This window comes from Melopsittacus undulatus, chromosome 4, assembly GCF_012275295.1.
Source record: "Melopsittacus undulatus isolate bMelUnd1 chromosome 4, bMelUnd1.mat.Z, whole genome shotgun sequence".
NCBI classification, from domain to species: domain Eukaryota; kingdom Metazoa; phylum Chordata; class Aves; order Psittaciformes; family Psittaculidae; genus Melopsittacus; species Melopsittacus undulatus.
Window position 1 is genome coordinate 38,698,290 of NC_047530.1, and position 26,389 is coordinate 38,724,678.

General features: G+C 38.7%; 1 protein-coding gene across 3 annotated transcripts in view; it reads right to left on the reverse strand.

Annotated features, from left to right (window-relative positions):
- Positions 1–675: 675 nt before the first annotated feature.
- PRORP (protein only RNase P catalytic subunit) overlaps positions 676–26,389 on the reverse strand; it is a 45,971-nt gene continuing 20,257 nt past the window's right edge. For 2 of the 3 annotated variants that reach the window (XM_005149308.2, XM_031049132.2), the window contains exons 5-8: positions 25,371–25,478; positions 4,413–4,561; positions 2,741–2,936; positions 676–1,087 (exon numbers count right to left, since the gene is read on the reverse strand). In XM_005149308.2, the coding sequence (XP_005149365.1) occupies positions 959–1,087; positions 2,741–2,936; positions 4,413–4,561; positions 25,371–25,478 (582 nt within the window). In that variant the 3' untranslated portion in view covers positions 676–958. The remainder of the gene's footprint in view (positions 1,088–2,740; positions 2,937–4,412; positions 4,562–25,370; positions 25,479–26,389) is intronic. The other variant, XM_031049133.1, reaches the window with a different exon arrangement.

Sequence of the window (26,389 nt, forward strand, 5' to 3'; positions counted from 1 at the left end):
ATTTTATCTGAGATTAATGTGTAATCTATGTTTTTGGGGAAGCACTAAAATGGCAAGTGCAAGAAATGAACACATTTACTATATACTCACTTAGAAATAATGACTTGGAACACTTTTCCTGTAATATATACTTTTTTTCTTGCTTTATAACGGGGTAGGTTTTATAGAAATCTCTGTTAAAAGTTCAGTTTTATCCTGTTGTTGCCTGTAAGAATTTCTAGTTATCATCAATTTTTGTTCAAAAGATTTATGCATTTCTGTAAGCAAACTATTCCAGTGACATGAAATCCATCAGAAGCAGCAAATTTAAGAGTGTGAAAGACCCACACAATATCCCACTGGTCTTATTCTTCCAATCAAAATATTAATGTATGTTGCCATAACAAATCTCTTGCATTCTATGTGATCAAATTAATTATAATTAGCATTAGACCTATTAGGGTTATATGTGTCTGGCAAAGAGTATACATGTCATCCGGCCCCGTTAGTTTCCTCTACTGGTGGCAGACATTGCGTAACACTCGTGCAAGGTCAGCCCGACCGACTCTGAGGTATCTTGCAAGTCCTGCTTAATATCTTTGAAGTACAGAGTTTATGCATTTCAGTGTCGGTGAAAATCTTGAGGGAAAAAAAAAACTCAAAAGCCAACAATAAAACCCAAAACAAAACAAAAACTTACATTGCAAGAGGAAAAATCAAGTTTTAATTCAGATCACTTTGAGAAGCCACAGAAATTACCCATAAAGATGGAAATAATGGATGTAATTCATGCCTGCTGGACCACCATTGATCTTAACAGATTTACTGCAGGCATGATTTTGACAAAATGCAATTACTGATTTTTCTTCAGTCCTAGGCCTCACACGTTAATCCCATAATTGTACTGCTGAGTTCTCCTGGTCAGCAACAGTAATCAAAAAAAGAGAGGCAGCTTCAGCGTGTGCAGTTACATTGTGCGTCATTTCTGTTGGATGCAGAGCCATTTTCTTGGTACTTGATAAGAATATTTTTCCTCAAAAAAGTCTTTATAGGGGATATGCCATGTATCACCTGTAGTCTGTACCACACAGTCATAACGTAAAGCAGGCTGTTGAATAAAGACAGAGAAAAGCATTTTTTTAGACATTACCCAATATATTACTAAAATACCAGTTACAGGTAGTTATCCAGCATTTATCATATAAATCTTCATACATTTATCTCTTTAATAACTCTCATTTATTTCCTTAAAACAAACAAATCCTAAATTTTAGTACTGGAGGAAAAACTAAAATATCTTTTAGTATTCTGTGGTTTAAGAGTCATTATAAATGGTTAAAATTCTGTCTTCAATCTCCACCAGATAGTAACGATTTGAACATAATGCATTTAATTTCTAGAAACAGCAAAATTGTTGTTTTCCTGTTCAGTTAAATGAAATCACCTGGGAACTAATTCAGGATGTGGAGTTTATAGGCTTGAACTGATCGGATTTAATGACATCTTGTGTTCGTTGTTGCAGTGTACCTCTTTAGAGGCTGTCTTGCTCTGTGCTGAGGAGCATGTAACACTTTCAAGAGAGTCTAGCTGAACAAATATAATAACCTATTTTTCTAGTCTGTTATGTTACAGGTGTACTGACTCAACATATATGGCACAAATACAAAAGAAACATTACCGGTTGTCTGCTCTGGTTCTCAGAACATACTATATATGTATAGTTTTGGAAGTTTACTTTCCCATGACAATGTCCAGAATAACCTATGAGACAGCTGTGACTGGGAATGTCAATCATCTAAGTCATTTCCATGGGAATTAAGATGGAAAATTACCAGCCCTTTTCTACAAAAGAAAGGAACAAGGTGCAGCTAAAGCTGTGTTACTCAGGTAACCCTACATTCAGTATTTGGTTCCATAAAAGGAAAGGTATGTATGGCAACACAGAACAAAAGACTGTCATCCTTTAAGATTGTATCTCTATGGTCTGTTTGTAATGATTAATATTATTTTACAGTTTTAACCAGAGCAGCAAGAAAAAATAATCTGCATAGATGCAATATTCCTTTAAGCAGGCAATAACAATGCAGACAGATAACAAAAAAATGCATGATATGAAGTAGCACATGATGAGTTTTTCCCTAAAAAAAATCTTAAAGCAGCCTCACTCCTGTTAATGTACTGCTCATGGCTCACAAGCATACATATCTCCTAGACAATACCAGTGGTATTCTGCTGTAAGATGATACTATGCTTGGAAGACTGTAATTTCTGCCACCAAATACTGTCTATAAACCTGACTGTTCTGTGCTTTACCTCATGAAACTTCTATGTATGTTAGGCTGATATCACAGTGGGTACTGAAATAACTGTATTTTCCCCCTTCTTTAAAATAAAGGTGAAAGAAATTCAATTAGAGTTCTATTAGAATTTCTTTAGCATTAGAAGCACAATATTTAATAATAATACTACAACGGAGATATTTCAAAGTTTAAACTAAACGAAAACATACTGGCGCTTAGGTTTTACAGCAATAGAAATACACAAACTTGTATTTACATTGTAAACATTACGGCAGCATTTCCCGTCTTTTTAAGAGTTTTCATGCTTGTGGCATGCTTTGTGAACACAGTGAATTTTTGAGCCTATTGGTACAAATCCATTTCTTAGATAATTTCAAGAAGCTTTTTGCTTCCGGAGTTTGCAATTGTGTAGCTTTAATGAATGTCCTCTGTGTGCTTTCTGACTGCAGCAGAAAACTTACCAAAAAATGTATATGCTTTCCTTCTGCAGAAGGGGAAAACGCTATTTGGCATCCACGCTGCCACTTACGGAACAGATGACGTGTCGGGCTGTCGGAAAGGCAAGCCTTGTGATCCCGGAGGAAGTCTCTAGTGACAAACTTGCAATGCTTGCCTGATCGAAGAGTGGCATATAACAAGAAGGCATCATCTTCAGAGCTGAACAAGACAAATGGAAAAGAGAGACGTCATTCACAAGGCAGTGAGTGGTTGCAGGAAATTAATCAAATGCTAATCTGATATTTATTCATCAGCAACATTGATGAATATCTCATCACCATTCCAGTTCCTTGGTAAAATAAAGAACTGCTTACCAAAGGGCACCACAAGTTAGAGTGCAATAAATATTGACTACATGGTACACAGAGCATTCTTCCCTCTTACACAATCTGATAATACAACAGTATATTTTGCCACAAAACTTAATGCAGTGCTATGTGGAACAGAACTGCTAAAACTCATAAGCATATCCCCAAAGCTTTGCTGGAATACAATCTCCACAACTGATAATAAAGTGTCACATAGGCAACATCACAGATCTGAGTCTTTGTCTTTACATGGGTAAATATACTTCCAAAAAGTACTAAGGTTATTTCAAAAATATATTCAACACTAGCTGCTATTAAACTGGAACAGTTTTAGAGAAAAATCTCTAAAACTACATTGATAGGGGGCATGAGTTGTCCTATACCTGGAGAAGCTGAGCAGAACTTTGCTTGAAACCATTTTTGATTGCTGTGGGTTACTGTAATAGATGAGATTAGCAAGGGTCTCCATTGTGGGGTAAGTGTCCCCTTTGCTGGTGGGCAGAGAGCAGGAAAAGAAAGCAATGTAATTCAACAGCAAAGAGAATAAGAGCTAGAATTGGAGTCAGAGGGTATGAAGGAGAACAGATCTGGAACAAGGAGGCAGACACAAGAGACTTGGTCTGGATGTTGGGACAAGGAATTTGGTCAGAAGTGCTGGAAACTAGAATGACAAAAGAAATTGGCAAAGATAGGTTAAGGATTAACAGGGCCCAACTCAGATGGAAACTAGGTGAAGCTGAACCTGAAGGAAAACTGAGACTCATATATTATAGGAGGAAAGCAGGGCATGGAGAGGGAACATTGGACTAGATTCAATCACCTAGTTTAGAGACAAGGACAGCTTGACTGGACAAGAGCAAGGGGTCACGCTTCCTAAATTAGTGAGGCAGAGGGTCTATTTCCATCCACAGAAATAGTCTCCTCTAGGAAGAGCAAGGAAGTCAGCGCTTCAGACTCTTCATGCTCCTGGACTACCAAGCAATAGCAGCCAAGCATGAACTTAATCTCTTCTCCTTGCAGGGCTTACACAGCTAACCACAACTGTACACTGATGTTAGCAGGTATTCTCTGAGTTCAGGCCACTGTTTTTTTGGCAGTGGTTGTAATGGCTACACATCCTAATAAACCATACAGTTTACACAATTCCAAGCGATGACATTCTTCATAATGCAACTTTTAATCTGTGTTGATTTTTGAAGATAGTATAGTAAGGGATATTATGTTTCACACACACAGAGCTGGAGATACTGGTAATGGTACTAAAAACTACAGGAAAATCCACATAAATCAGGTGTTTATCTCTGTTACATCATTTTCTTCAACTTACATATTTTCAGCAAAGAAGAAGTGTGCCTTAGTCTGCATCTCCTCCATAATCTTTCTTTTCCAGTTTGAAGAGTTAATCAGCATGTGTTTGCGGCCCAGCACAAGCAACCGAGTATTCTTTTTTGCTAGGTAGTTGACAGCATTAAAGAGCTGCAGAAAACAAAGCAAACCCAAAGATTTTATTAGCCATAAAAACAGACTGACAGGAAACAATTTCACATCTGTGTCTCAGTTAGTGGGACTTTTACCATACCCCCATTTCCCACAGTTCTTAACTGCAATATGAATGGAGTAGATAACTAATTTAAATCCCTAATGACAAAGAAAAAAACCCAACAAACTAATTCATTGTAGGAAGCTGCTCTCAACCACACAGAAAATGCGTTGCTATTATAAACTTTTCCCAGCTCTTACAGCTTAAATGACGTGAATGAACTCAGGAAGAGTGTATGGAGATTTCAGAAATTCACAGTCAGCCAAAGGAACTGAATCACATTGGGATTTAGGTAATATCTACTTTTGGAAATGATTCAGCACTGAAACCTTTGTTGATATAAGAGGAAGACCAAGCTCTAAATCATCCTGCTTTTCGAGCCCCACCTGTTGTCGAAATTGGAGAACTACATGTGATCTGGGCTGCCCTGTGGGGAATAGGCAAGCAGTAGTGAGAGGAAATCTGCGGCCTCAGGATTGAGGGTTTATGAAAGCCACATCCACACCAGCCTCCCAGTTATGAACCAACATCCTGAGGTGGCAAATTCACTGCTGCGCCAGCTTCTCTTCAGAGGGACTTATCACAGACTCAGGGATACGCCTGTTTGGCAATAAATGCTTCTCAGGACCGGCACTTGTGCCTGCAGCATTCCCTCTTTGCTTCACCCAGTTCGGCTGGTATTCAGCTTCCAGGTTATTCCTGTGGACTGTTCACAAAGCAATGGCATCTCAATTCTGCCCAGAGAGAACTGTTTCTTGAGACTGAGGCATCATGCTTGAAGGCCAAGGACAATGCTCAACCGTCAGGGAATTTTCTCTAATCCCTCTTCCTGCTTTTTCTAGCTTGTTCCCTCTCCCCTATTTCCTTTCCCTATAGTACCTCCAATTGTCTTTCTCCTTCTCTTGCTCTTTTCCCTCCTTCCCTCCTATTTGTGATCTTGATCATTATTTGATATCATTATCTTTTGTCTCAGGGACTACAAAGAATTGTTCTTCTAGCTCTTGGGTCTAATTTACAATGCATTTAGTTTGATCTACCTGCGAGTATCAGTGGAGAAGGGTGGTCCCACTCAATCCTCTCTCCAGTTGCACATTCCCACTACTTCCGTTGTGTCACTAACAATGTCACAACTACCCATGAGCTCACTGATCCAATAAAAGAAATATTTTTGCAGTGTTGAGCCTGCAGCCACACAACTGATAGACCTGAGTCAAAGGCAATGACTGATGGGAACATGTTGCTGGAGGTGGTGAGGACAGGAAGCTTAGGTTTACCCCTCTCTGCAAAGGGCCTGAAGGTAGATCATATTAACTGTGAATCTGGATCTGAGAACAGGAGAGATTTTCTACATGACTTTTAAATGTTGACCTATACCCTGCTGTTGCCAGCATTGACTTTGATGGACTGAAGGCTCTGTTTTCATGGAAACACAGGGTCTCAGTGCTAATGCAAAGTGCAAGAACCTAACAGTACCTATCAGAATTGACTTCCTGCTTCCCGGAGATCGCACTGAACATCAGCTACGCATGCATACACTGTACTTTTCCCTGGTTAAAACAAACAGGACATAATGTGAGCAGGAAAAGGTCAAATGCAAAAATTTCTGCCTGTAAAATAGCACGTAAAAATAAAAACTGCATTGTCTCCAGTGCATGACCTGAATCTTTGGAGATACGTTTCAGAATTCTTACTGGAACACAGAATTGAAAGACACAAACAAAAGCCACCATTTTTATGTTACTGAAGAGCTTTCAAGGTATATTGTGTAATAACATATATCCTCATCTATGTCACATAATTTATTTGATTATTAAATGAGGTGTTTATTAAAAATTGAAAAACTGAATTTCAGTTTTTCAATATTGACATATATTTTTGTAACATCTTCCCTGGGCAGGGGATCATGAATTTTACTTGTTCACAGTCAATTTTATTTTCCAGTTCTCATGCACTGGCCCAGTCCTGCAAATAGTTGGGATATCAAAGGAGAATTTAGTCTGTTAAGCCAAATTCACTAAATTTAATAAAAGCTAGGAATGTACCTGCTGCATCCACACACATTTTCATGTAGAGAAGTCAACCACGAATAACTCAAGCAACCCCTTACAAATTCCAAATGAAAATACTTTCTCTTTTTGCCTAGTGTTTTGCTACATTAAGGGAAGGTTAGAATGTGAAAAAGAAAACAAAACACAAACTCGACAGCAAGAGCGTCCTAATGATACAACAGAAGAAACAAGTCCTAAAAGCACACTATGATTCAATTAGAGTCTCAGGAATGTAGCTGCATTAGTGGTATTGCAATGTCAACAACGAATTGCCAGGATTTGAACTCCTGGAGTTTACCCCCAGTAGAAAACATGGAAACACCTTTTAATTACATTATGGTTCAACACAAAGGCAGCTGGATTTCCAGATACAGATTGGTCAATTGGGGCTATTCCCAAGTTTATAAAAAACCTGACTGGCTTGCATCCAGATCCCTTAAGTCTTTCATTCTGAACGGTGTAACCAGTGGTACTTTGTACCTGTTACTTATATGGACTTTCTTCTCCTACGTATCATCATCTTATGAAGTCCTCTAGTATGAAGTGCTTCTGGGAGGCTGGCAGAATTTAGCTACAGTTTTGCAATGGAAAAACTCAAAAGAAGCTTAAATCATAGTAAAATTAATGGGAATCACATTAAAAAAAAATCAGAAACTCCTGCTAGCATACCAGCACACTGCCCTCCTCTGCTTACCACAGAGATGAACCTTTACTTACACAACTAAAACACAGAAGATAGAAATTATTTTTGCTTTCACAGGATAAACATAATTTTGTTCTGAACACTCCCTGGTCTGATGCAACTTTACTAAAGAGCATTTAACTTCATTTTAGGCTTAACAGGGGTGGTCTAAGGGAGTCACAGAAGTTACATGGGGGGTTTCCTAAGTATGTCTACTCCCACACCTTGGCTGCTTCTTAAGAAAGGAAGACATGAGACACACAGTAGCACTTGTTTTAGTCATAGAGGAAACTGAACATAATACTGCTAACAAAAATCCAGCAGTCGTGATCTCTCACTTAAAAAGGCACAAGTATTTTATTAATACGGTATTTCCAAAAGTTTCCTAAAAACTGTTGTCTGCCTCTACACAATGCAAACATGCTATATGCCGTACGCTCTGTGTAGATGCACCCTTTAAATGTCCCACATTATTTAGGCAGCAAACATCATCAGATGCTTAAAACACAAACTGTATAAAGCATTAAAAAATACACAACATATACAATATACACACATTCCCTATGCTATTCATCTTCCTGAGAAAGAGGATTACCAAATCAGTACAAAACTTCCACCTTTCCTCCCATTATGCAGACACAATCCATTTATTGGGCCATGTTGTCAACTAGATCATGGCACAATCACACACCAGGGCAGGAGCCTCTGGATCAGAGCAGCTGGAAATGAAAAGAGGTGGAGAGGCAGAGCAGTAGGGCAGAGAATGCTTATTCCACAGGATCATGCTGATGTTGAACTCATATCATGTAAAAAGCCCAAGTTTTGCAAATATGAAATAAAGCAACTGAAAATGCTGTAACTGGGAGCATTTTAAAAATACCTTAAAGAACCACTCTTCAGGTGAGAATAATATTAACAACTTCCCATCAGAAGGGAACTTCTCTATACAATTTCCTGGAAATTGTTTTGCAGTGACCCACATTCATAATTCTGCAGAATTTAGTGGAGATCAAACACTGGGAGAAGCTGGGAGAGCAGGGAATCCTGTTCACATTGCAAGATTAATCCTCATTCTTTAAATTTCACAACAGCCATATGAAGTAAATGCATTATTACATCTCCATTTTACATAAGTGCATAATGGAGCACATGGAAGACAGATTAATTATTCTACCTCATACAAGGAACTATGAGCAGAACACAATACAAATTTCCTAGGGCTTCACTGATCATCACCTGTTTGGATCACTAGATCATGCTGTGTCAACGTGTCCCAGTTTCAAAGGTTAGTACGTTGTAGGACAGCTTTCTCCTTGAACACTACTAGTGGTTTTCCACTTGTCAGATGGGAAACCCCTAAACGCTGCTGGGAGACACACCATTCAGTGATTCAGCAAAAAGTGGCTCACCTGTATACAGGTATAGCATGATGAAGTAATCACCCCCAGAGTTTAAATCAGATTTGTTATTAACAAATCATGTTTGCCATCCTCTAAGCATCTGGTTTCACTAACTGCCATTTAAAAGCAAAACATGCCTACAATCAGATTATCTGCTAATAACATCAACAAACTCCTCTATCATTGTTATTTTCATCTGTTGTTATTGCTGCCTCCCACCCAACACTGTAGCTGTGAAACTGCAGAGGAAACCCCAGTGCTGACCACACTGTCAGGTGGGGCTGAGCCTGAGCTCCAAAGGTTAGCCAGGAGTCAGTTCCCATCATCGCCACATTAATTTGACTTACAGTGTCATCATTTTTAGTTCCCATGTTACACGTTGCAGCCAAAGAAGCTCAAACCCAAGGGTGCTGCTTGCAAGAAAGGCTGTCCCTTCTCGCTGAGCCTGGTGATTTCACCAAAGTAGATTGAACACCATCATCACAGCACCAAACACAACAGAAACCGCTTCTTACATTCGCTACATTATTACTGATAACAGAGTGTAAATTAGTCTCAGAGTCCTTTTTACTCAACTGCAGGCACTGCATACACATTTCTTGACCTCCCTAAAAAGTATCTGCCCATGACTAGTACAGGCAGATAACTAGTACTAGTTAGAAGGGAAAGAAAAAAAAAGGGAAATGGATTAGTAAGTAATAGTGACTAAGCTTAATCAACCATGTTTACTTTATGCTTTTGAGACAGCCAACAGCTAACTCTTGGCCATTATCCCTTACTGCACTGGGTATCTTTCAATACTGCAGAAACAACATCTTTGAGAATGTTTGTATCCTGCGTCACTATAAAACTATTTAGATTAATGAACACACATTATCATGTAACTTCATACATCAATGACAGTAATCATGCAACGTTTAACATGTTTTAACCTGTCTACATTGACCCCACACCTAAAAATGACGCATTCACTAGAGATATTTCTTAACTCCTTATCACAAAGGCAGATTATTGATTGAGAAGGAAAACTAAACCACAGACGTAAAGACACCTGAGCTGATTTAATATAGATTGAGGATGGTATGGTAGCTTCATTTTGCTCAGATCAGGTGATGCCTAACTATAGCTCTGCTGCTTGCAAGCTAAGTTTGTATTCAGAGGCATCCTGAGGATGCTTTTGCAGACAGGTCCAAACTGACTGTGTACTAAGGCACCTGGTGCTTCTGCACAGCACAGTGTTCCCAATGACTGGAAGACCTGGCTCAGGTGTAGCACTGGGTAAATGTAGACATATTACTTCCAGGTCAAAATGGATTATGAGGATACTCCATGGGCTGAGCTAATGGACAAGCTAAGGAGTCCTCTTGAGTCCTGGATAGTGGGGAGAGTAAAGCAGAGTAACTGTAAACAGATTTAGGTCAGGTACAGGTAGGTTTGGAAAGACTCCTGTTACTTGTCTTCTTTCTTGCAACAAAAATACCATGATCTTGACAATACATATGGGCATCTTACATGGATTTTTTTTTCTTTTTTAATCCAGACCTCTCCTGTATGCTTACTGTTCTGTGACAAAACCTGGAGATCTGCAAAGTATTGAAAAGAGTTACCAGTATCAACACTCCACCCCACAGAGATGAGCTAGGGAAAAGTTTCTTCCTGTGTTTATACAGGAGTAGAAAAATAAACATGTAAAAGCTCAAAGAATGTGAAGTGTTAACTATGCATTTCCACATATCAATACCACCCTTTGTTCTTATCCTCAAATTCTTTCTGCCTGCACTGCTGTTTCTTCAATAGTATTTTCTTACTGATCACCAACATTGCTTCATTGCAACAAGTACTACATATACATTATCTTATTTTCTTGAGGAAGCAAGTTACATAAAAATGAAAAGGTATGAGGTTTTACTTATTTTTGTATAGGCTTCAGAAGTGAATTGTTACCTATCAGAGCCATTGATTAAATGTAAAAACTGTCCCAGCTGAAGTCACAGATTCAGGGATCTGCCTTCTCTAATTGTAAATGCACTCTGCCATTTTATTTGTACTCTTGCATTTCTACTATTATTGTAGCAGCTGCATACAACAAGTTAAGGCCGTAAGATAATTTCTTTTATCATTTCTCATTTCAGAAAGAATCACAGAATGGTTTGTGTTGGAAAAGACCTTAAAATCACCTAGTTCCAACATGCCTGCAATGGGCAGGACACCTTTCACTGGACCAGGTTGCTCAAGGCCCCCTCCAACCTGGCCTTGAACACTACCAGTGATGGGACATCCACAAATTCTCTGGGCAACCTGTTCCAGTGTCTTACCACCCTCACAGTAAAGAACTTCTTCCATATGTAAAAAGTTAGCTTTTAGAAGGGAACATTTGTGAGTTAAATGCAGCAGTGCCAGTCTTAGACTTTCCCTGTGTGGATCAGAAGTTATATTTAAGTACTGAAAATGCAAAATGTGAGCAGGATCGCTGAGTGGTGATGGCAATAATGATGATGGGATGTCATGAAAATGAAAGCACAAGCTTGACTGATCCTTTCCATAGATAGGAAATAACTTGGTGCAGGACTGAAATTGGCTTTGTAAGACTGAAACTGACAGTTTAAAAGATACCAATACTTCAGCTCTCACCACTGTCCTATGCACATGTCTGCACAGTGTCACTGACCTAAGTCTGATGTTAAGTGTTTTCCCCCCTCTCCAATCTGTGGTTGAAAAAGCCCCAAGTTGTACTTTCATTATTTGAGAAAAGTGCTGCAGCAGCTGGGGAGATCACTGTTATAGAAGGCACAGGCATGATGCTGTTCAAGGCACATTAAATCCATGCTTCTGCAGTGACATCGTGTGTTTTAATAAAAACTTGACAGCTCCACAAAAACTTTAAAATAAAGACTATTTCTATGCTCACAGGTCAACAGACATAACATCCAGGTAGAATGACATGATAACGAAGGAATCTCATCAGTAAATCTTTTGCTTGCAGTCGAAAAAATAACCCACATTAGACTACAACCTGCAGCAAACATTTATAACACAGTTTTCACACTGCTTTTCTTCTGTTTCTCAGTAGTACTATTTTTCAGGTGCCTGCTATGGATTACTGTTCAGAGATAAAGAAGCTACCTTCAAAAACAATTGTTCCAGTAAGAACAATTTTACATTTCTTAGCACAAATTAATACATTAATAAACACTACTTGAGTAGTGATTGCTCTTTGAAGGTCAGAAAGATTAAAAATTTGTTTAATATGAAAGATAAATAAGAAATACTAATAAAGATAAATATACATAAGAAATATAAAATGTTCTTCAACAGGACAAAAGTCAGCAGAAGCAAACTAAAGCACAAGGGTCTGCAGTGCAGAAGAAGCTGTGTGGTCAGGCCCACCCACCCCAGGTAGACCATGCACCAAGGCCTTCAGCAAGGAGGGACCAAGGAAGATTAATACTGGTAAGAGCATAACTGGTATTCATCAGGCTGGAGAAAACTTAGGGGACTTTCATATATCAGCAGTACACCTTCCCTGCCAGTCCCATGAGGCAGAGGTTTAACTGTCTTATTTGGACCAAGGCTTTATGCCCCGGTAAGCAACATGCTGTTCCTGCAAAACCAGCAAAAAACTGATGCAGACTGTACTTGTGATGTATCACAAGTGAATGCAAACTATGGGTCAGCATTATTTTTCCTAACACAATCATGATTGTACATTACTGTAGACTCATGGTGTTTTACTACTAATAACACTGCAGGCAGTATCTCAGCCTAGAGATCCTGGGCAGTGAAGGTCTGAAAGCCCCCCACAAGAGCTACAATCCACAAGACCTAATTTACTTCAATGCTTTTGATATAAGTTTATTGATAACATCCCACAATACTCAATAGCTGGATACTGGTCAAAACACTCTTTTATTCAAAGTACTCTTCTTTCACTCAGAAGATACATCAATTTGACAAACAGATAATATTGTCAGCTCCTATAAATTAATTATGGATGATATCTGGCATTTAGCTAAAGGGTGCACCTCCTGGGAACAAGCATTTATATGAAAATCTTTGTCTACTTAGTCATTTTTCGAGCCTGTAGTGAAGATGAATAAGCTTGAGAATATGAAAATATGAACATCAAAATGGCTTAGACAGCCAAAGCCAAATAAGAATGAACCATCCCCTATTTCATAAAAGGATCTATCTTTTTAAGGCAAATACTGGGTTGGGGACTCAGCACTGCGGTTTCCAGATATCTGTGTATGACTATACTGACAAACATATTGGAGGAATTCTTTTGCACGTTTCCCTCCTTTGTCCGTTTCCATGAAAAGGATGCAGATACTCGCCTAACAACTCTTGGGGCACCCGGGATCAAACAGCAGTGCTTAAGTGCAAGAGAGAGCTATAGTTTCAGGAGTATTTTGTTTAATGAATTTATCTGATAGCTAAGGGTTAAAACCCTGTGTTGTGTTACTGGCTATGTTAGCTAGGCTGCCAGAGTGAAAGAGCTTGTAGAAATGAGAGCAAGTGTGATGAGAAAAAAGAAATCCCTAATCTCTAGCATTATTATTTCTGAAAGCCTGTCTGGGGATATCCGTTCAATGGAAAGTCAGAGCTTTTCACTCTGCAAGGCATTAAAGTGTGAAGATATATATAAATAATTGAGAACTGAAAAAGTCAAAAGCCTCCAATTCTCTTTTTTAAGCCACTTCATGTAACTATTGAGGCTTAGAGCCATCATACATAAATGGACTTAAACAGCATAATGCAATGTTGTACAGATATCAGGTAAATGACCTCAGATGCTGAGAGCTGCATAGTGACATTAACATTAGAAAAGCCCAGGATAACTACTCCTAATAAGGAGCATGGTAAATCAACAGGATTAAGACTGGTTCAGCTCTGTAATTACCTCTTGCAACCCCCTTACTACTACTTCGTTTATTCACACATGTGGCAATTTAGGGCTGTGGTGGAATTCCAATCAATCAATCAATCAATCAATCAGGTAGTAGTGTAGGTAGTATTCAAGGAGTACCTATCCTTCACTGTGCTCTCCTCAAACTTGCACTGAATGTAGAAGCTCAAATTCGAATGAAACACAGCTCTAACAAACACCTGCATCATATTTCTACTTCTTTCTTTTTTTCAGCATACAGCATAAGCACTACCTCGTTTACCCAAACATCACAAAATCAGGAAACAAACAAGGAGAGAAGGTATCAGCAAGGTTCATCTTCCCACACTGGTATACCACATAAGTCAAGAACAACTCCACAGAACCAGTGGAGCTGAACAGGCTTTTAACTTCTGTTAGAGAGCTTATGGCACACTATATACACAGCTTGCTCATGGAGCCATGTCAACACAACTCCTTAAAAGCTCAAGACTCAAAATATTAGAGGCAGAAGAAGTACTACTGCCAACTCACTGTCTCCTTTTTGGCAGTCACAGAAGTGAGTGGGTAAATGAATGAATGCTGGATAATGATGAGGACAGACATAAGCATCACTAATATTTTCTGAGTTACATAAAAGGTAAGTTGTCATCATTAGTACGACAGAAATACAGGTCCAGTTTTAACAGTCATTACAGGAAACACCGTGCAAGCATAGGACAATGCAGCAGCTGGAAATGGTAGAAATTATTTGGAAATATTAGTCAGAAGTATCAGTTAATACTTCTCAAAATTGGTTGGAAAATATAGCATATTATGTTTATATAATTTTGACAACCTCTTCAGCTTCTGACTCACCTGACTCATTGTAACTTCAACATGTTTCCCGCTAGAACTGTGAAACGAACTACTTGGATCATAAAAGGACTGGTGAATAAGAAATCAGTAACAAACAGCACCACAAGCTAGTATCTCTGTGTGTAAAGGAAAAACCAGCAGATAGTTGTAAGGATTAGTATGAAACATGTAAATAATCTGAAGTAGAGAATTTCTCAGGAAGAAGGTTCCCTAACAATAAGACAGGCAGCAAGCACAATGCCAGAGATTAACATTCAAACTTATTTTAAATCTATTTTTGGGACCATATTTAGAAAAGAATACTTATAGAGGATATAAATGTTTATTTGATAAATGCATATAAAAAGGAGAACATAAATGATGCTTTTTCAATGACTAATTTTAAAGATCTTTAGGTAGGCATATTTCATGGAGGATGGGGAATGGAAATTTCTACTGTATTACAGTTAGGACCATGGCTACTAAGAAGTAAATACATAGAGTTTTAAGTGTTTAGTTCATTATCATTTAGAAAATACAAGCCAGGAGATCTAAAAAGCTGTAAAACCATGAAGCAACAGGGAAGATCAGGTGGGAAAGCAAATAAGGAAGTGTTCAGAGAGTTTCTGCAACTGAAAGGAAATTATCTTGCCTTACAAATGAAGATAGGGATGACCTTATACACAAGATCAACCTCTGTAGCCACTGACCTGCTACATTAGCATGACATGCATATGAGATGACCCAGCAGATACGAGGCTCATTTTCAGGGAATCCTGCAACTCAGGACTTCCTCTGCAGTTTGTTTCAGCTTGGGTCATGTTATTATGACTTTACTCCTAGAAGCATCCTCCAGATCCCCATATTTCCCAGAGTTCATTCTATATGACAGAAGAAGAACCCATGTAGATTAGCATTGCCTGTGCCAGAAATCAGCCTGTGGGTTGTAGTTTTTTTTTTTCTTCTGAAAATTGGAAGGACTGCAGCAGCAAAGGTAGCCATAGCTTGTTTAGTATGTTCTTGGTACTCACATTCTTACTGCATCACTCCTGTTCCTCATATGGCAACAAGCAACAAAATAATTTACAAGTCCCAGCATGTATGATAATAGCTTAATTACATTTTGCATGGATAGATCAGGTCTGATTGCAACCATTAACAGACATGCTTGCAAGGCTTCTAGGTGTTTCACATCTTGTACTATGCCAGACCACATTTCGATTGCATTGGTGGTGGGGAGTTACAGTAGATGATGCCAAATCACTGTTCCCTGCTCCTGCTCTCTCTGTTACAATATTGTAATTTAACCACGGCAGGGGCCCACCACACATCATCCATGTAAGACTGCAATGGATTACTGCAGTGGCACACATGGCCTTTAGGAGGTGCAGTTAATTTTTTATCTTATTTAAAATCTATTTTTGATTTAAAGTCTATTTATCATTCCATCTCTGACAGTTAAATAAGGAAAAAAGAGTAAATTTATTAGGAATTTTCATTCTATGACAAATAAGTGAAAAATCCACAGGAAACTTTGTCTTGTTATATTAAATACAGGTAACCTGCAAGACAAAGATACCTCAAACTGAGTTGCTCACAGTCAAACAGAAGATGAAGCATAGAATTTTAATTCTGGTGAAACCAGTCTCCTAGATTCAAACAGGAGTTCCTATTTCCTTGTTCCAGACAACACAAACAATCAGTTTATGAGGAAATTTAGATTAAAAGCTGTGGACAATTGTACTTGACCTTCTATAAGTGTAAGATTACAAAAAACAAAATTACTTAACTTTGGTTTTAAACTTCACTGCAGGTTACAATAATCTTATAACCTCAATTTAAATATGTTTAATTACCTATATATAAATGTCTTTTTCACTCTTGCTCTACAAAGCAGAATGCGTCTAGAGGAAAAAAAAACAAATGCAGACTAATAGACTGCTGAATAATTAATCAGCATGTCAATATACTGAAATCCCTGGGAATAACCTAATGTTCAACAAATCTAGGCTTTCATAACTTCATAAATAAATCCAAATGCAGTTTAGGCTCCTTCAGATAACACAACTTCCAAATACGTTTTCTTTCCTACTTTTACTAAAAATCAGCTTATCAAATGTAAAAGCAAAGTGTGAACCAAAAATTAACTGCTTTTCAAAACACATAAATAAATTCAGAGGTACACAAATGAATGCAGACGTTGTTCTGAGGATCTTATCTATATTACCTTCAAGACAGGACTAAACCCCAGCATTTCTCAGGCTCAAATAAAATATCTATTCTTACACAGAATTGGCCTTCACATTTTCTGGCCTGCTTCCCACACCTTGATAGCACTATAGTCTCTCACAGTTACGGAGACCTTTCATACGAGAATCACTCCTAAAGAAGCAGTTCAGTTCCCTAAGATCAGGTTTCCATTTTGGAAGCCCTGTACACCTCTTAGTGCCACACTGATAACAGTTCCATGATTAGGTGAATCAGTTGGGCTGCCCATAGAAAACTCATCTTGTGGTTTCGAAGGGAGAAGTGAAAGAGCAAGACTGAAACTCATCCAGTTCAGAAGCTACCTTAATTTGACTTTATCATCCTGAGTTTAGGAGGTCTTCTGTACAACACACAACAAACAACCTGTTGCTACAGTTACCAAGTTCATTGGGACATGAATCATCAAGGCATGTTGAAACACGGAAAGTTCAGGTTAGATATAAGGAAGAAATTCCTTAGGGTGAGGGTGGTGAGGCACTGGAATGGGTTGCCCAAGGAAGCAGTAAATGTTCCATCGTGGCAGTGTTCAAGGCTGGGTGGGACAGAGCTTTGCGCGACATGGTCTAGGGTGAGGTGTCCCTACCCATGGCAGGGGGGTCGGAACTAGATGATGTTAAGGTCCTTTACTACCCAAACCATTCTGTGATTCTCTGATTCTGCTCTGCTGAGTTTCAAGTTTATATTCCCAGAGATTAGAAGAATTCTTGTTATGAAACATACGATGCAATCCCTCTCAGGAAAAAGGAGCACTTTGGTGCTCCTGTCCTTACCTTTTGATTTGTTGCTATTGCCAAATACAAAGGTAGAAATTAAAAATACCAGACAGAAACTGATAGGGACAGTCAACTGAATCACACTGGGTTTCTTCAGTTTTATAGCCAAATCCAGAGGTTACAAAGAGTAATTAAGGGGAGGCAACCCCAGGAAGTGTCTGACTTTGGAAGAAAACAACAGGGAGTTGTCAAAATGCCTGATAGTCAGATTTTTTTAACCTGCTTAGTTACTGCAGCTCTATTCTCCTTACTAGGAAATGCAAAATCAGACTGGAAACCACTGAAAGGAAAAATAGTAGCTTAGAGTCAACCATTGAGGCATTTAGTCAGGGACTCCTGCCAGCTTTCCCCTCCCCTATATCAAAATGTTGGAGGTTAAAAGTTTTGAGAACGTTTCCCTGCTGTATTCACAGGTAGCCAGCCTGACTTCGTATTTCCTTTCTTAAGAAGTCCTATCTACCTCTGACTCTCTCCTCCCAGTGCTGCAGAAGCAGCAAACAATGCTAGAGCATACCCCTATGGGAAGAGCCAAACTTGGTGGCTCAAGGTATGTAGTCAACAAGTGTGTTTCTTCAATGGAAGCATACATGCCAACCACTTGCAGGAGTACTTCTAGAACACTTCATTTGTATTGGTATACAAATCTGAACATATTACATGACCTTTTATTTTTCTTTTAGCCACAAATGGAAGCTGTCAGTTTTCAGAAGAGAGCAGGCCGGGGCTTTTCCCTAGGTTTCACAGGCAAGTGAGTCTAGTCTCCTTCACCTGCCCTCAGAAGCTTAACAACCTTGCTTTTATGGATCTAGTCACCAAAATTTTGGAGCTTCATCTATTCTGTTTTAGGATGGCCCTATACAGGAAAGGAGGAGGAAGATTTCAGAATATCACTCTCTTAGATGTGGCTTCGCAGAAGAACGTGTTTCAGTCCACCTGCTGAAATATTCAAGGAACCTCAGATATTAACTGATGAGAGATGAATACAATGCTGAATGTTCCAGTAACACATCTCTAAAACACTAAAAATAGGTGAGGTTTCTAGGGTACCCCTTAGTGCTTGAGCATCTTTCTCTCCTAAAATCATATTACACAGAGAGTGAAGGTGATACTCAGTGAAAACAACAAAAATCTTCGTATTTATGGTTTGTGCAATACTTAAAGGAAATGAAAGAATAGATCTAAAGAATTAAACACATGTTGCAAAGATAGAATCTTGAGCAATAGGGCAAATGTTTCATTACTGTGGAAATGCAAACTTGGACTACCATTAGAAAACAGAGGAATAAAAAAAAACAAAGATAAAAAAAGGCTAAGAGCAAATGAACAAACACGCCTGACTGCTTTGTTGAGTGGTAGGACAAGAATTGGTAGGAGGAAGAATTGATGAACTGTCACAGTATGACAAATAAGACCTCTGGTGGATGTATTGATTCTGAACAGAGAATGACTCATGGATCTACTTAATTCTTGCTTCATTTACAGACAGCAAAGTACTTGAACAAATCACAGATGCTGCCAAATGAGTCAAAGAAGAAAAAAATTATTTTCCAAGCATGACTTTTTTTGGGGTCAAATGTATTGATATCTGCTTGTTTTTGCAGAACAACTCATACAGTAGAGCTCATATTTTGTATTGCTGAATGTGCAGTTGGTCTCTCATAGGCATGGGCATGTTGCACAGTTAAGACAGACTTGAAGACTTGAAAAAAATTACCACATGAAAACCTGAGCATGTTATTACATGTATTTGTCAACTATATACATATGAACAGGTGCTAATTTCTTTGTTTCATTACCTCAAAATAATTTTCAATATGCAGGGGAGAAAGTTTTATGTTTAATACTTTTTGTCCCCTTTTTCATCACAGAGGATTTATAGGCACAGAGAAGAAATTTCAAAGAAACAAAATTATGCTTCAAGACTGATTTGGGTTACTAACCCAAGAGAATGATGGGTCCATAGGTGCCTTCTTTGCTTGGAGTCTTTTGTTTGTTTCTCCTCTTTTTTAACTTTAACCTTATCTGAAGAGTTATTATTTCTGTCCTGATATTTGGAAAATCACCCTTGAAAATGTGAATAAAGTACATACCACAGCAATGGTTCTGAGCTGAATTTACAAAGCATAAGTCATATAATCATAGAATGGTTTGGTTTGGAAGGGACCTTAAAGATCATCTAGTTCCAACCCCCCTGCCATGGGCAGGGACACCTCCCACTAGCCCAGGTTGCTCAAAGCTCTGTCCAACCTGGCCTTGGATACTTCCAGGGATATAATTCATCAAGGTTGTTCAATTCTGTGGCCACAGCTGGGCTTTTAAAAAAAAAATTAACAAGACCATCTACCATTTCCTGTAGATTGGTATCCCACATCCTGGTTTTCCCCTCTATTCTGATGAAACCTTTTTCTCACTCCCAGCTTTCCCTTCAAGGCAGCAACCTCTTTCTACCCACTCTTCCATACTGCTAAAGTAGGCAGGGAGTCCAGGAATAATTACTACAGAACCACTAGAATAACTAAAACTGTAACATTAGTTTGAAACTTTAAATCACCTTGACAAATATTTTTAAAATAATTAATATGTGGAAAACCAAAAGGCAATAACGTGTGCACATTATTACTATGCTAGTTGGGACCACATAATTTCTTTAGTCAACTTCCCCAATTCAGAGCAGCCTTCACTCAACAGGTCTGCTGCTGTTTCCCTGGAAAAGAAAAGGAATAGTTGCAAGGCAAGTCCCGTTCCCCCTGCCTGTAATAGAGCATCCCAACTACAACAGGCACAGCCTGGCTTTTTGTGGCAGCCTGTGAGAGGTGTGGGAAGGCAAGCCTGGTGGCTTTGCTGGCAGGGCTGGCTGCTGCTGCATGCAGGAGGTGTGGTAGTGGTGGCATGCCAGATGCTGCCACCAGACTGGGATGGAATGGGAGGGGAACAGCAAGGATCTGGCTCTGTCAGCTGTTGTACAGGCATACTGCAATTTACGTGGGAATTATATGAACTTATGCAGTCCATTTATAAAAATGCTGATTAAGTTTGGGAGCAACCACTTTGAACAATCCGCCAAGAGCAAAAACTACTCCTTTTGTCAGCCTTATGAAACTCAATCTGGAACTATTTCACCAATCTTTCAGATGTCTGAGTTTAATATAGAGATCAGAGAGGGTAAAGTTAGGGCAAAGCTGACCCCAACTGCCAAACTATTTGATGAAAGGAATTGTGAGTTAGCTTTGATCCAACACACATTTGAAATACATATTCAGTTACGTCTAGCACCAGATGGGTGCCAGCTAAAAAAGGAGCTGACTGATACCTCATTTGTAATGTACCAATCTCAGTATAAATTAAAAACAGCTAAATATTTTTAAATGGGACTTGCTGATTGTGCTCTCTTACCCTTCCCTCATCCCCTATCTCAGCCCTTCAAAGTGTAGGGGTAGCTGGGGCACAGCTCCTCGCAGTCCCTTCACTCCTCTCCCGCAACCAAAGGGAAATGCTCAGAGCCTGGATATCCTGCTTACGCTTGGACTCCCCCTCACTTCCAAGGAATACTTCTACAGAAAATTGTGATATACAGGAAAAAATGCACTTAATAATTATGTAACAGTTTGTGTATAGTAAGAGAACTGAACTATTGGTGTGTGGAAATTCCCCCTCTTGACCTTTGCAAGGTGAAAGGTGGGGGCACTACAGGGAGTTATGGCAGCAGAGGACAGGGAATTCCAAATGCCATTGTGCTGGCTAGGGATTTATGTAACTAGATACGTCTGGAGGAAAGGATTAAGTCAGCATCATGATACAGCCTGAATCAACTCTGCTTAGTTAAACTGCAAGAATCCCTCAGTTTATAAACTACCATTTCTGCAGTACAGTGACTAACTCGTCAAGGCAAACATACATCAGGTACAGTTTTGGACAGCACCAGAATGCAAAATACCTCAAAACTGAAGAAAGACAATACTTAATGACTTTAGACTTGATGGGAGTTTGTTTCTATTGTCTGGATTATATAGCAAAACCAATTTCCAGTCTATACTACTTTTAATTGGTAGTCAACTTTCATGTCAAATTTAAAATGCTGAAGTAAGGAGGCAAAGGGCTGCTGATACAAGGTGCTGGCTAATACCCAGTGCTACAGTTTTACAGTGTGCAGTGCTTCAAATCAGATGATCTCACCATTTCCTAGCTCTCAAAAATCTTTGTTCCCACCCTCATGCTACCTCCTCTTTTTGTCAGTAATTGATGCTGCCACATGGTGATTTGTACCAGGAAGCAGACCTAGTATAAAACCAACCTGGAAAAAAAGGGACTGTAATTACAAACGGACAGTTTCATATACCAGAGAAACTACCACAGGATGTTCCTGTAAATCTGCCAAGTCAATAATATTCGTGATGATCTGCTACGTAAGTGCTGGCTGTGAGGACTGAAGTTGCCTGGGGCTACTGGGAGTCACATATCTAGTTTTCCAGAATGTCAGAATACTTTGGGAATTCAATGAGTAAAAATCATTCCTTCAACTTCTGCTTTTTTAACTTCTCCTCATCCCTCAAGGTACTTGTGCCTTGTCCACACAACCCAGCCCATCTCCAAGATGCCTAAGGAATGCCTAAATGGAATTACAAATGCTAGGATGTTTGCGAACAGAAAGGAATATTTTATCATTTTTTCTTGTCTTAATCATATGACTAAGAGTTAGCTAGAATTGGTCTTCAGCAAAACAGTTACAGCTCTTAAAGCTAAATCACAAAGTGGAACAGTACTTTTTGTTAAATTTAAGTGAAGACCAGAATGTATTTAAATTACCATATTATTGTCACATAATCTTAGGCCTACTTCTGTGTTTACAATGCCCCTTATTTTGCTGTTCACTCCAAATCATATAAGGGACACAGTCAATAAAAGCCCTACCAATTTGCAAATAGTAATGCTTACAGTGTGTTATAAATGGAGAACAGTCTCGTTTTTTTTTTTTTACTCTTTCAACCATTGCTCTATATTAATTATACACTGGAGCAGAAAAGTACAAAACAATATCTAACTGGGTCCAACAGCTGCAGTAATGAAGCCTTGGAAAGAGCACAGACTGACTCCCACTTGGAGACTTAATTTAGCTTTTAGACAAGTAAAACATGGCTTGGGCAGCTTTTAACACAGGTTCTGCTCCTTTATTATCTCTCAAGTCGAACAGAAGAGGTCACTAAAGAGTCACAGCGTGCCCCCCCTTCAAAATGGGGCAGTCATGCTGTCCTAGACCACAAGCTTGACTGCAGCAGCCTTCACTCTTGGCTTTTTCCATCCTTCGTGCTCTTTCGCCAGATTCTCTTGCATTTACTTCCCCTCTCCATCCTCTCAGTTCTGCACTATTTCCCTGTGTACCTTGATGAGTTTTATGAAAGGCTGTGAATGTCCCAGACCTCCTACTCCACATTTTCCATTCAGCTGCCTCTGGTGTGAAGGCAGCAGCCTCCAAAAGAGGATGTTTTGTGGCAGTCAGCCCCCAAAGGACATACTACAGCATTCAGCCAGGTCAACAGTGGCATATAGGAGATTACTTGGCAGCAACACCAGTAACCAGGGAAGGCAACACACGCAGAGGTTCCTGTAGCCTTCCTTCCCTCATCTGGAAGGAAAATTTAGAGACAGAAGAAAGGATTGCTCTGCTTTGTGGGTTTAGTTGTTTTTTTTTTTTTCCTTTCTGTTTTTAGCAGTCTTGAAAAAAAGAATGCATGCTTCTTGTCAAATGTATCCAAAATAAGAACAAAGACACAGTCCTTTCCTGACATGTTACAACACAGGAGTTCAGCCATGAAGAAATAAAACCAGATTCCTTAGCATCCGGCAAGAGCTTATGCTTAAACAATGTTTCCAGTTGGAATAAACTGTTAACTCCATAGTTAACACTGTAATTGTGTCTCAAAACTTCCACTATGAAAACAAAAAGTTATTTCAAGTAATAGAAAGGCTCAATACATGAAAAAATCTTTAGTAGTTCATGTGCCTAGAAGAGTATTACTTTTGGGCAGTGAAGGAACTCATTTGTTGCTCACAGTGCAAATACACATCTCCCATGCCAAAAAAGGTACTATCAGCCAGTGAATATCTACAGGCATAAGGCAGGAGTAATGAGCATGTCCGTCCTATCTCAAGTAATGACTTCACACTCTCAAAGAGAAAATCCAGATAACTGGAGCAGCAAAAGATCCAGTGGCAGAAACTTCAATAATTAACATATTTTGTGCATGACAAAATGCAGTAATAATTAACAGCAACACAGCTCATAAAACAAATAAACATTAGCTAAGAGAATCTTATTCTGGAGGTAAGATGAGGTGAGGCCAAGTTCCTGTTCTGTTGTGCAGGAAGGAAAGGCAGATTTTCCTAAAAAAACCCTCTTCATCTGTAAACACCTGGGATTCAAGAGAGATCTGACCTGTATCTGTATGGAACAATCTAAATGGAAAGTTGATGTCTCCATACAGTCCTTCTGGAGCTCCCTGGCACCATGGATGCCAGAGTCCTTCCAATATAGCATAAACTAAGGAGGAACTCAAAGGCAGATTATGCTGCTCAGCATACTAATACCTCCTAGCAAGAGTTCTGATCAGAAATCAGCTGTAATTATCTATCAAAACCAGGCTGTCTCTTTGTCCCACTGCATACAGCTGTTACAGACCATTCAGGATCCTGTTCAGAATCCCACACTGGGAACAGGCATGCACTGAGGAAGGACATTCATTTCTCCTCCCCTTCTTTGGCAGCACAGATCTATCTTTCTAGATCTTAAAACTCTGTGCCACTACGTGCTGCCTGGGATTAGTCTCAGATAATCAACATTTCCTCCCTGATCCCATCCAAACAACTTGTAAACTTCCTTTTCTACTTTCATAGTAAGGAAAGTACCCTTTTCATGAGCCAGTATCTCGTGAAACTCCTCTGCCTCTCTCAAACATCTTTCAGCAAGTTTATCTAACCTCCCTAGCTCAGCTGCTTTTATCTATGTATATAAAAGCACATCCTGCTTAAGATCAGTTTTAAAGTAGTACTTGGAACAAAAACTTATTTCTTGTCATTTACTAAGAGTAAATTACTTCCTTTGTTATCAAGTTCATTTGTAACTTAGTTTGAATTTCAAGAGAATGAAAATTTAAATTCTGGCTTTGGAATGTGAGCAGCTACTTTGTTGCTCCTAATTTAAAGTAAATATTTGATTGACCAAAAAAAAACCCCACCCTTAAGCCACTTCTTAGTGAAATACCAATATGGAGTACCAAGAATTCTCAAAAACAGGTATTGGTAAAAAAGCAGGATTATTCTTCTACAGATCACCAAGCGGAAACAATTGAAGCCAGCCTGAGCTGCCCTTCTAAGCACAGAACTCCAGTGCTTAAGGCAACAGGAAATAAAATAAGTTTAAACTTGTACAGGATGTGGTTTGAACTCAGAAAGGTGTTATTTTAAGAACTCTTACCAGCATAATTATTAAAACTAAATTTTCTATATGGTAGATGAAGTCTATTCCCTAAAATCCTTATTACTTTGAAAACACACATAGAGTGTATGTCTTACTAACGCTGTTACCAGTATCTTAGCTCCAACTGTGAGCACTGGATACATGAGGAAATTTAGGTATGATTTTTTTTATGGCTAACGCAGTCAAATATGTAAGAAAAACCATCTTCCCACAGATCATTTTTAATGTATGAAATCTAGATAACTTTGAATTTTGTTGTAACATGTGCTACAAAATTGCCTGATCAGTTCCTCAAGAGGATAAGTAATAATGAGGCACTCACTGGTTTACAGTACAATCAGCATACATGAAACTCTTGGTGAATATTTAACCAGCACTTACATTTTCACACTGCATCTTTTTGGCATTTATGTGGGAAACATTGAGTCCATCAATAACAATATCAAATGGAAGTCGATTTTCCACAAATTTTTGAAAGGCTTCAAATTCCTGAAACAAACAAACGAACACATACAGGGGAAGACTATGTTAACAGAAGGAGAATTCATTCATTTTGTAGTAAAAGAAAAGAAACGAAGCCTAAATCTCTCACTTTCCTTTTGCTGGTTACACCTCACATCTTTACTTGCATATTTGGTAAACCAACCACATACACAAATCCTTAAAAGCCGTGTTACATTAGATACTTTAAAATATCATTTTAAATTACATTACAACTAAGACTCAAAAGTTTACAGTCATCCAGATTTTCAGAATTACAATCCAAACTGTACACTTTTATAAAGATACATGCTATAGTTATTGTTACACACAGCTGCAAAACAAAACAACTTTACAAACCAGTAGTGTGAGGCTATTAATCTTAACATTTCCAAGTGTAAAATAAGCATCATAGTTAGTTTCTCTGTAGGAATTCTGAGATCTCTGAATGCCATCCAATATTTACATACGCATACATTTAGAAACACAGCATTTCACTTGTGAGAAACACGCAGCTTTAAGGCTAGCAAACCAATGGACTTTCTTACTAGGTCAGAAACATAATGCAGCGATTGAGCAAACCAACAGCATCCATCTACTCCTTTCAATGGCAGGAAAACCACAATTGCTTAGGCTTGAGACCCCCACAGGAAGAGTACAGAATACAAAGTTTTAATAAAATCTTCAGGAATTTCTCCCTTGATTTTTGAGGAAAGATTTAGTGTTTTTAGCAGACCCTTGCGTAAAATTCCTACTTCCTGCTTCTGACTGGTTTTAATAGGCACAGGAACCCTAAGCCATCCTGGTGGGCAGTGACCTGATTTCATAAATGACCTTTTTACTAACAAAAAAGACTTATTTATTGGTAACAGAGGTCTCACAGCCCCAGGCTATAAATGAATTTTTATAGGAACTCAAAA